The following is a 10728-nucleotide window of genomic DNA, read 5'->3' on the forward strand; positions in this document are numbered from 1 at the left end:
AAACCAACATGCAATTCCCATGTAGGGGTGTGTTTCCCATACAACAATGTAACACTGTGTAACCACCACAGTCCAATGATGCATCGTTGAAGAAATGAACTAGCTAGTCACGACTGTGTCCCGAAACCGTAATAACTATGTCACGCATTTATCGTTCAAACCACATCGGTTAAGATGTCATTAATGATGTCACTCAGAGGATGAGTAATTACTTCCACAAATATTAAATTATATTATCTTATTTTCAATACATTGACAAAAAGCACTGTAAAAGTATTTCAAAGTACACTCACCTAAAGGATTATTAGGAACACCTGTTCAATTTCTCATTAATGCAATTATCTAATCAACCAATCACATGGCAGTTGCTTCAATGCATTTAGGGGTGTGGTCCTGGTCAAGACAATCTCCTGAACTCCAAACTGAATGTCAGAATGGGAAAGAAAGGTGATTTAAGCAATTCTGAGCATGGCATGGTTGTTGGTGCCAGACGGGCCGGTCTGAGTATTTCACAATCTGCTCAGTTACTGGGATTTTCACGCACAACCATTTCTAGGGTTTACAAAGAATGGTGTGAAAAGGGAAAAACATCCAGTATGCGGCAGTCCTGTGGGCGAAAATGCCTTGTTGATGCTAGAGGTCAGAGGAGAATGGGCCGACTGATTCAAGCTGATAGAAGAGCAACTTTGACTGAAATAACCACCGATTACAACCGAGGTATGCAGCAAAGCATTTGTGAAGCCACAACACGCACAACCTTGAGGCGGATGGGCTACAACAGCAGAAGACCCCACCATGTACCCATCCTCTGATGGCTACTTCCAGCAGGATAATGCACCATGTCACAAAGCTCGAATCATTTCAAATTGGTTTCTTGAACATGACAATGAGTTCACTGTACTAAAATGGCCCCCACAGTCACCAGATCTCAACCCAATAGAGCATCTTTGGGATGTGGTGGAACGGGAGCTTCGTGCCCTGGATGTGCATCCCACAAATCTCCATCAACTGCAAGATGCTATCCTATCAATATGGGCCAACATTTCTAAAGAATGCTTTCAGCACCTTGTTGAATCAATGCCACGTAGAATTAAGGCAGTTCTGAAGGCGAAACAGGGTCAAACACAGTATTAGTATGGTGTTCCTAATAATCCTTTAGGTGAGTGTATGTGAAAGCTTTGTGTGGGGAACGGAGATCTCATTCAACAGATACATATAACTTGAGCTAGTCACAAATGGTGAGTGGAACAAAGGTTTGGGTTGGGCAGGTGGAGGAAGTGGGAACCAGTTTCCACAGTTAACGCGAGTCCGTTTTATTAACAAATAAGCAATCGCTGTACAGCTTCACTCAAAACACAAGACGGCTTTTCAGCATCACACAACGCAAGGCTCTTTCTCTCATGGGACCGACACGAAGATTCTGGTCTGTCTGTCTCTCTCTTCTGTGAACTGGCCGTCTTTTTATCTCCCCCAACTCTCACTGTGATCAGAGATGGTAATTAGTCACAATTCAAACCATTTTTGGGGCTGAGGTCCCAGATATAATAGTCCTCTTTGGTCCTTTAATATAGTAAAGGCACTGAATGCACTCATTTTCTGAATAAAGGCTTGAAATGCCATAAAGGCACAAAATGTTATAATGTTTGGTTTTAAAAGATGCATGTATTTTTAAAGTTCACACAGTACAAGACAAACACTATGATGGTTGTCCCCCTCAAAGTATAATGTGGTTACAGCCTTGATGCTCAGTCTGACTTCATCTGACCAGCACAAGTTCAACAAATGTTATTATACCAAGCAAAGACAAAGGAAAATTAATTATTCACAACATCGTCCCATGATGTGGAAGACCTCTCTTTATTTAATTGTGAACACAATACAGCACACAGCGTAAGATTAAAGAGGACATTAATATAAAATTTTTATTAAAGTTATGAGAATGAAAAGTGATGAGTATATTAAATGATACATAAAGAAATGAGTAAATATATAAGACATTTATAAGAAAAGAATTAAAGAAATGAAATACAACACGTGTATGTTTGCTCTCTTGAAGCTTCATTAACACATTTGCCAAACTAAAGAAGAATTGCTGGAAAACATTTCAACATGACTGACAGAGCGAGGTTGAACTAAACTTTGGTTTAAGGATTCAAGCACATCTCATTTATTTCCTTTGACCCTGGTTTTCCACAAAGCACACAAGGGTTGTTGACCTTGCAGCGGAAAAGTGGAACTCTATCTGCAATCAGCTTCAGTTTTTCTTTCAGGACCTCTTTTTTGTCCTGGCCCTGGTCATTTGTCCAGATATTTGAGAAAACAAAGGCTTTCATTCCCTTGTACCTTTTTAATTTATTAACACCTGGTATAATGTTATACTTTCCTCTGAGACAGGTTTGAATACAGGGAGAGTTTAAGGTGTAGAAAACAACACATCTGTCCCTTCCCTTATTCATCAAATATGTCAAAGGGGATTCAGTATTATCATCTGGAGGATTCAAAAGCAGAAATTCTGAATGAGCAGGATTTGGATTCTTCTGAACCCCTGCAGCAATGAGCTCTTCGCCTTTGTAGACAGGATATTCATCACCTTTTATAATGTTTTTCACATTTTCTCCTTTGTCATCTTTCAGAAACGTGTCGGTTGAGGGACTGAAATTCACCTGACACTGCTCCTTTGGGACATTGATGGCTGCTGCATACTGGCCTATTTCATAACTGGACAAAAATATGAATTATCATCAATGATTACATGCAAAAATAATGAATCAAACACACAAATGCTGTGAAATTATTTATACTGTAGGTGTATGTACAGTTTGCCTGTGTTTAGTTCTTGTACTGATTTTAATGTAGCAGCTCAAATAAATTGCACAAACAGAACATTTATCGAACTAACATCTACAACGATGAAAGATCATTTAAAATGAATATATATATACAAAAGTAAGAAAACCTACTTCTCATGAAGAAAAGTTTTAATGCGGCCAAGAGTGTCAATATTCACAATCTCGCCCTTCACACTTTCAGTACAAAGAGGAAGCAGAAAGTGAACAAGAATTGCCCTCTGCAACAGTGTGAAAACCTGAAGAGACAAAATGCTAAATCACCAACAGTCCCAAATACACTAAATAGTTTGTTTGAAACACTTTAAGGGACAGTTCACCCAAAACTGACAATTCTCTCATCATTTACTCACCCTCATGCCATCCAAGATGTGTGATTTTCTTTCTTCTGCAGAACACAAATGAATATTTCAGCTCTGTTGATCCCCAAAATGCAAGTGAATGGGTGCCAAAGTAATCCATATGACTCCAGTGGTTAAATGCATGTGTTCAGACATGATATGATGGGTGTGGGGGAGAAACAGATCAATATTTAAGTCATTTTTAGATTCCTCCGTAGGAGGGAATCTATTGTAATTGATGGTTTTATTATTATTATTATTATTATTATTATTATTATTATTATTATTCTTCTTCTCCTTGAGCCCAAATAGCTCAAAAGTCACTGGTCAAAAGTTTTCTAAATTGGCACATTGATAGTCCATGCCAACTGGTACCCCCAAACCAAGAATGGTCAACATTCGCCCATAGGTGGCGCTACAGGCCACGCCCAAAAAAAATATTTTCAAAGTGATACCATTTCCACGCCATTTGTCCAAATCTCCTGAAACTTGGTGTACATGCCTTATTTCTCATGGGGAACAAAAAGCCTCAAGAACCCATAACTTCCGCCATGATGGATTTTTCCGTACGTTGAAAATTTGCGAAAACCTACAAAACTCTTCTTCTCCTGAACCGTAGCTCCAATTGACTTGAAATTTGGTACACATGTGTAGAATTGAAGTCTTTGAAAACGTTACTTAGGAAAAATGAATACGATACAAAATGGCTGAAAGGGGCGTGTTTATGTAAATGTCCAAATTTTAACAATATATACGTGTCAATAAATCAAATGTAATTTTGACTGATGGTTTTTCAAACCTAACATGCTTCAAGATGACATCACTCTGAAGTACTAGCAAAGAATGGCTAACATTCGCCCCTAGGGCGCTACAGGCCATGCCGAAATTCCCATTTTCTGGTCTAAAATGTTCTAATTTGGTACAATGGTACTACAGGCCAACAGGAACCCACAAACCAAGAATGGCCGACATTCAGCCACTAGGGGGCTTAAAGGCCACGCCAAAATTCCCGTTTTCTGGTCAAAAATGTTCTAATTTAGTACATTGATACTACAGGCCAACAGGAACCCACAAACCAAGAATGGCCAACATTCACCCCTAGGGGGCGTTACAGGCCATGCCGAAATTCCCATTTTCTGGTCTAAAATGTTCTAATTTGGTACAATGGTACTACAGGCCAACAGGAACCCACAAACCAAGAATGGCCAACATTCGCCATTAGGGGGCGCTACAGGTAATTCCCAAAAGTCCCATTTTCTGGTCAAACATTTTCTAATTTGGTACATTGATTCTACAGGCCAAAAGGAACCCACAAACCAAGAATGGCCCACATTCTCCCCTAGGGGGCGCTACAGGCCACTCCAAAATTCCCATTTTCTGGTCAAATATTTTCTAATTTTGTACATTGATACTACAGGCCAACAGGAACCCACAAACCAAGAATGGCCCACATTCGACCATAGGTGGTGCTACAGGCCACGCCCCAAAAAAATATTTTCAAAGTGATACCATTTCCACGCCATTTGTCCAATTCTTCTGAAACTTGGTGTACATGCCTCATTTCTCATTGGGAACAAAAAAGCCTCAAGGATCCATAAGGTCCGGTATGGATTTTCCTGTACATTGAAAATGTTTTGTTTAGGATTCAGACAAAGACATGTTTTTTTGAATTCCTTAATTGGGAGGGTTTATCCCCAACCATCTACTGATCAATTTTAAATGATTTGCTATTTTGAGGAGGAATCCGCATTGCTGCTTGCAGCTATATTTATTATTATTATACTCCCTGATAAATCTACACTTTCTCCTTGTTTTTGGTGATTCACATTCATCATGCATATCGCCCCCGAATGAGTTGGGAGGAGAATTTATGACCAAAAAAATGTATTTAAATATTGATCTGTTTCTCACCCACACCCATCATATCATGTCTGAACACATGCATTTAACCACAGGGGTCATATTGATTACTTTGGCACCCATTCGCTTGCATTGTATGGACCTACAGAGCTGAAATATTCATTTGTGTTCTGCAGAAGAAAGAAAATCACACATCTGGGATGACATGAGAGTGAGTTGTTTTTTTTTTAATTGTAATTTTTGGGTGAACTGTCCCTTTAAATTAATTAGCTCAGATATCTTTTTTGTTTGTTTGATTTTGTATACAGCTGAAAATGTCACAAATGACCGAAAGATTCTTGCAGTCGAGGAAAAAACATGACATTTATCAAGACTCAAAGGCACATGAAAAACACAATATTTAATATTTTCAGTACAAGAAAAGACAAAGAAAGAAAAAACCCACAAGGCTCCAACAAACTACGTTAGTACCAGCGGCATAAGAAGGATGTGAGAACATTGGGGGCTTAGACCCAATTTTGTATTTAGCTATTATTAAAATTATTATTTCAATCTTGAGATATGCATTGCAAAGGACTTTAGGAGACCTTGTAGCTAATTACACATACTGTATGGTCCAAGAATCCAAGAAGGAGAAAAAAAAAAAAAAAGATTTAAAAAGAAATTTTAAAGAAAAAAATTATAATAATTTTCCTTTAATTTTGTTCACAGTTATCTGCAGAACAGAAAACTGCTTCATAATTTTGTGTAACTAGTTTTTTAAAATGGGTGGCTTCACTATAGTTGAAATACTTTCAATTATGAATAACTTGTTGCTTAAAGCAGCTTCACAGAGACTGCTTCTATAAACAGGTCAGCTGGAGAATAGAGTGACTAAAGATTGTTTAAAAAACAAGTAACTAAATGTAATCCAGTTGCTTACCATGATGGCTGTTTGTAAAGTGTTTCAAAGATGCTTCTCGAAAGATGTTGTGAAGTTGATTATCTTGTGAGACTGACCATAATGAAGAGGAGGTGAATTATATAAGATCTTGAATCAGCCCTTTGAAACCCAATAAGGGATGAAAACAGACGTCTCTATTTTGATTGGCTATAATGCAAAAGTAGCAATGGGGGAAATAGCTTTTATAAAAGCTCATATATTAGTCATTTTCCGGCTGTCTGTTTAACACTTTTTTTTTTTAATTGTGTGAACTTTGTAAAACACCAGTGTTAAACACAAGTTTCCATTCCTATCGAATAAAAGTTTGCTCTTGCTCTAATATATTGAAAGCACAGATATGATAGGTGAAGCATCTGTGAGAGTGTTTGTGTCGGACGGTTTGGCAACACATTCACTTCTATCAGAAGCAGCAAACATCTCCCAACACCATTTAAAGGAACTCTTGTTATTGGTTTTGTGAAGTTTTAGTTGCGAGTTATGAATTACAATGACAATCACTATGAAGTGAATTACTGTTGCAATAAGCTGCACATAGAAAATAAGAATAGGAAAAATGCACTTTATTTAAATAGAAAAATGATGTGCTCTGATGAGTGCATCCTGTGTTAACCTACACTGTAAATAATGTCAGTAATTTTAACAGTAAAATGGTGTAAAAATGCTACAGAAATAAAATGTTAATTGATTAACAAATATTAACTGTGAAATATACAGTGAAATGTTTTAATATATTTGAAAAGTCAATACAGTAGTTTTACATCTAAATTTAATAATTTAAATGTAAAAAGAACGATTTTCCTGTATAATCAATGGCAAAAAGAATAAGAGAGTACATGTCAATTGTTTACAGTAAATGATTGTTAAAATTACAGTAAAAAAACAGTAATCAGGCGTTCCCACAATTCCCTGCATGACCCATTACATTTCATTATTTTGTATTGGAATATTTATGTTTCTTCTTGTTTTTAATATCAGTGATGTACACTGGGGTGTTCTATGTTATATTTGATGTAATTTAGTTCATGTTTACTGCATTATTTAAATCTCATGTGTTACCCTGATGGTGATTAGTGTTTGTGTGAGTGACACGGAGCACTGTCTCTATATATTTATTGGTCATTGCTCTTGGAAGAGCCACTACTGATGAACTTCATGTCATCAGGACGTGATGCAATCCCATGTTGACTGCATCATCCACAGACCTATTTGCTTGATAAGCAAATTGAAGGGGGTCCAGAAAGGGTCCAGTGATGTCCTTCAGGTGGGCCAACACCAGTCTCTCAAATGACTTCATGACCACAGATGTCAGGGCAACAGGTCTGTAGTCATTAAGTCCTGTGATTTTAGGTTTCTTAGGGACAGGGATAATAACTGAGCGTTTGAAGCAGCATGGGACTTCACACCGCTCCAGTGATCTATTGAAGATCTGAGTGAAGATGGGGGCCAGTTGGTTAGCACAGGAACGAAGGCAAGCGGGTGAGATGCCATCTGGGCCTGGAGCCTTCCTTGACCTTTGCTTCTGAAAGACACAGCACACATCGTCCTCACAGATCTTGAGTGCAGGTTGTGTAGCAGGAGGGGGGAAGAGGGGGGTTGCAGGAGGTGTTAATGGTTGTGTGAAATGAAGGTCCGAGTGCATGTGGGGTGTGAAATTGGGCCTTTCAAATCTGCAGTAGAACACATTCAGGTCGTCAGCCAGTCGTTGGTCCGCCACAGGGTTGGGGGTAGGAGTTCTGTAATTAGTAAGTTGTTTCAGGCCACTCCACACTGATGCAGGGTCGTTAGCTGAAACCTTGTTTTTCAGCTTCTCAGAGTAGCTTCTTTTAGCCACTCTGATTTCCCTATTCAGTGTGTTCCTGGCCTGATTATACAAGACTCTATCCCCACCCCTGTAAGCCTCCTCTTTGGCATGACGAAGCTGTCTGAGTTTTCCTGTGAACCATGGTTTATCATTGTTGAATGATAAAAATGTCCTAGTAGGGATGCACATTTCCTCACAGAAACTGATGTATGATGTAACCGTATCTGTGAGCTCGTCCAGGTCTGTAGCTGCAGCTTCAAAAACACTCCAATCAGTGCAGTCAAAGCAGGCTTGTAGTTCCAGCTCTGCTTCAATAGTCCAGCTCCTTACAACTGGCTTTGTTGATTTTTAATTTCTGCCTGTAGCACGGGAGAAGATGAACCAGACAGTGATCAGAGAGTCCCAAAGCTGCACGTGGGACAGAGCGATATGCATCCTTTAATGTTGTATAGCAGTGATCCAATATATTCCTGTCTCTGGTGGGGCATGTAATGTGCTGTCTGTATTTGGGCAGATCGCGTGTGAGATTTGTTTTGTTAAAGTCCCTGAATAATAATAACTGAGTCCGGGTGTTGTTGTTCTGTGTCTGAGATTTGATCAGCCATCTGTTGCAGAGCTATGTTCCCAGACGCGTTTGGAGGAATGTAAACACTCAGCACAGGGCCGTGCAGAGACCTTTGGAGGGGCAGGTGCTCAAAGTATAAAAGGGGCACATGGAACAAGACTTTAAATAGCGCGGTGCTCAAAATATCAATACAGTAATATATCGTGACACATTCCTTGCTGATTCGCGTATCGATACGGATGATTCTGTATTGATACGGCAGCAAATGCTGTGATGCAGTTTTGGAAAAGAAACAGAACAGACAATTTTAAGTTTAAAAGTTAAAAAAATATTTTCTGTCTAGAATAATTAGAAACTGAAGTGTCTTAAGTTGTACCAACCTGATGGCTTTTTGTTCTCTGTTATACAGAATAATTAAGAACAGCCGTTATAGTAAAAACTATAGTAAACGTTATAGTAAAATCAACGTGGCCCATGTTTCGATACAGTAGAGTATAGTTTTATTTAATGCCATGTCAGCATTTGTGGCTATTTTGATGGCAAAAACTGAATTACAAAAATACAAGAGTTCCATTAATATAATAAAAACAAAAACAAAGCAAACAGAAAAAATACAGCAATTTTATTTTACAGCAAATACAACAGATTTTTTACATTAATGCGATACCTGTTCTGGTAAAATCTTACTAAATTCCTTGAGTGAGTATGCTGCCTTTGCTGTTGTTGTTGTTGCTGCTGCTAATACTAGAGTTGATCTGAGAGACTGTAGACATTAAAACAACAAACACATAGGAGATATATTAGCTGATTAAACAATTGTTATGTTATCATGACAAGATGTAAAGATTGCTGAGAGTGTTTGGAACTGGCTCACTGACCTGCCAAGGCTGACTGCTCCAAGAAAATAAGAGGGAGATGCTCACAGAGGCTGCTGCACACCAAGAGCTGCAGGTAGAGAAAATAAGATACCAGATTCAAAAAAGTAAAATTATCTGAGAAAAAAAAAACATTAATGGGGGATAGGATGATGGTGGCCATGGCAGGGGTGAGAGTGAGACACAAACATCTATATAGACAGAGGTGTGTGTGCTTGTCTGTCTACATTACACAATAATGTGATCATGATTTCAAGTTGCATTGTGACTCTGAGATGTAGTTGGATTTTGATTGATTATGTCTAATCAAAAATATAAATAAAGAAACTAAAATGTGTATGTGTGTGTTCATTCTGTTGGCACCTACTAAAAATCACAGTGTAGCATTAATCTTACCAATAAGTGGAGGATGAGTTGTTGTAGGCTTTTATAACAGAAATTTCCTGTTGGCCATGTCCCTAAAAATGTTAATGACATTATTGTCATTTATTGGAATGTCCTTCTCAATGGCCAACAGAAGAAGGTCAGACAATCTCTCCTCTTTGCATAGGCTGCGAAGTTTGGTTTTCACAAGCTTCAGTTTTGAGAAGGAACTTATTCTTACCTGTTGTGCTCTTCATAAACCAGCTGGATAGGGATCCACTGCCTTTTGCTGACTCAAGCAGCTCCTTCTTTTTTGTTTTTTATCCTCTCCTTGCGAGGCATCTTTGCACTGCAGAACACACACACAAACACAAAAGGAGATTTCATACCCTTTCCTGAAATCTACTAGGGTCACATCTCCTTCACACTGCACTTTGATGTCAGGTCAGGTATATTATTCATTTTATATGGACATTGATATTTTTACATGTATTTCCACAGAGATATTATTGAGTTTACAGGCTATAGTGGTCTTTGCAGTTGTAGAAAGATTTATATTTTAATCCTGTTCTGAATTGTTTTATATTGATAAATTCAGAGAATGAGAAAATCAGTATAAGCCTTATCAGTGTTGTTGTGATAATTATTTTAAGGCACTCTACATTTTTTTTTAAATAAATACTGAAATAATAATAATAATAATAATTTAGTCAAAAGGCATAAAAAAGACAAGACCCCCTCGACGCCTGTGACTGTGAGTGAAACTTTTCTCCCTCAAACAGCAAGCTAACGTTACTTCTACAGCCTACACACAGCAATATACAACATATCTGCATGCTCTCTTCACATCGTTCTTGTAAAATAATAATAATAAACAGTCACTTCACTGGGAATGAATCCCCACTTACCAGCTGCCGCGGTGTTGAAGATATCTTCCGGTAATTAAAAAATGCGCGTGCTGCGGCCGTGCGGCGTGAGGAATAGTCCCGGTCGGATGAGGTCGTCGTCAGGTGAAAGGTCATCATCTGGATAATTTTATTTAAGGCTAAATTATTAATCATACATTTGACTAATATTTAGATTTGGCATAGGCAGGCATTCACAAAAGGGCCTTTAATAAATAAAAAAAATGAG

General features: G+C 38.2%; 1 protein-coding gene and 1 long non-coding RNA gene across 2 annotated transcripts; both read right to left on the minus strand.

Moving 5' to 3' along the window:
* Nucleotides 1–1838: 1838 nt before the first annotated feature.
* LOC127632033 (uncharacterized) lies at nucleotides 1839–6117 on the minus strand. Its single transcript, XM_052110496.1, has 3 exons — nucleotides 5970–6117; nucleotides 2961–3085; nucleotides 1839–2718 (listed from the first exon to the last, which is right to left on the minus strand). The coding sequence occupies exons 1-3, from the start codon at nucleotides 5970–5972 to the stop codon at nucleotides 2145–2147; spliced, it is 702 nt and encodes a 233-aa protein (XP_051966456.1). The 5' UTR covers nucleotides 5973–6117; the 3' UTR covers nucleotides 1839–2144.
* Nucleotides 6118–8892: 2775 nt separating this feature from the next.
* On the minus strand, nucleotides 8893–10706 carry LOC127632199 (uncharacterized). The gene is made up of 4 exons (XR_007969062.1): nucleotides 10503–10706; nucleotides 9836–9943; nucleotides 9235–9301; nucleotides 8893–9119 (listed from the first exon to the last, which is right to left on the minus strand). It is a non-coding gene; the product is annotated as an uncharacterized LOC127632199 (long non-coding RNA).
* Nucleotides 10707–10728: the final 22 nt, after the last annotated feature.

The sequence above is a fragment of the Xyrauchen texanus genome, chromosome 38 (genome assembly GCF_025860055.1).
Source record: "Xyrauchen texanus isolate HMW12.3.18 chromosome 38, RBS_HiC_50CHRs, whole genome shotgun sequence".
NCBI lineage: Eukaryota > Metazoa > Chordata > Actinopteri > Cypriniformes > Catostomidae > Xyrauchen > Xyrauchen texanus.

Coding starts and splice junctions, on each gene's coding strand:
- LOC127632033 (XM_052110496.1), bottom strand. Junction 2,719..2,960: donor AAAACTTTTCTTCATGAGAA/GTAGGTTTTCTT, acceptor ATTTTTGTCCAG/TTATGAAATAGGCCAGTATG.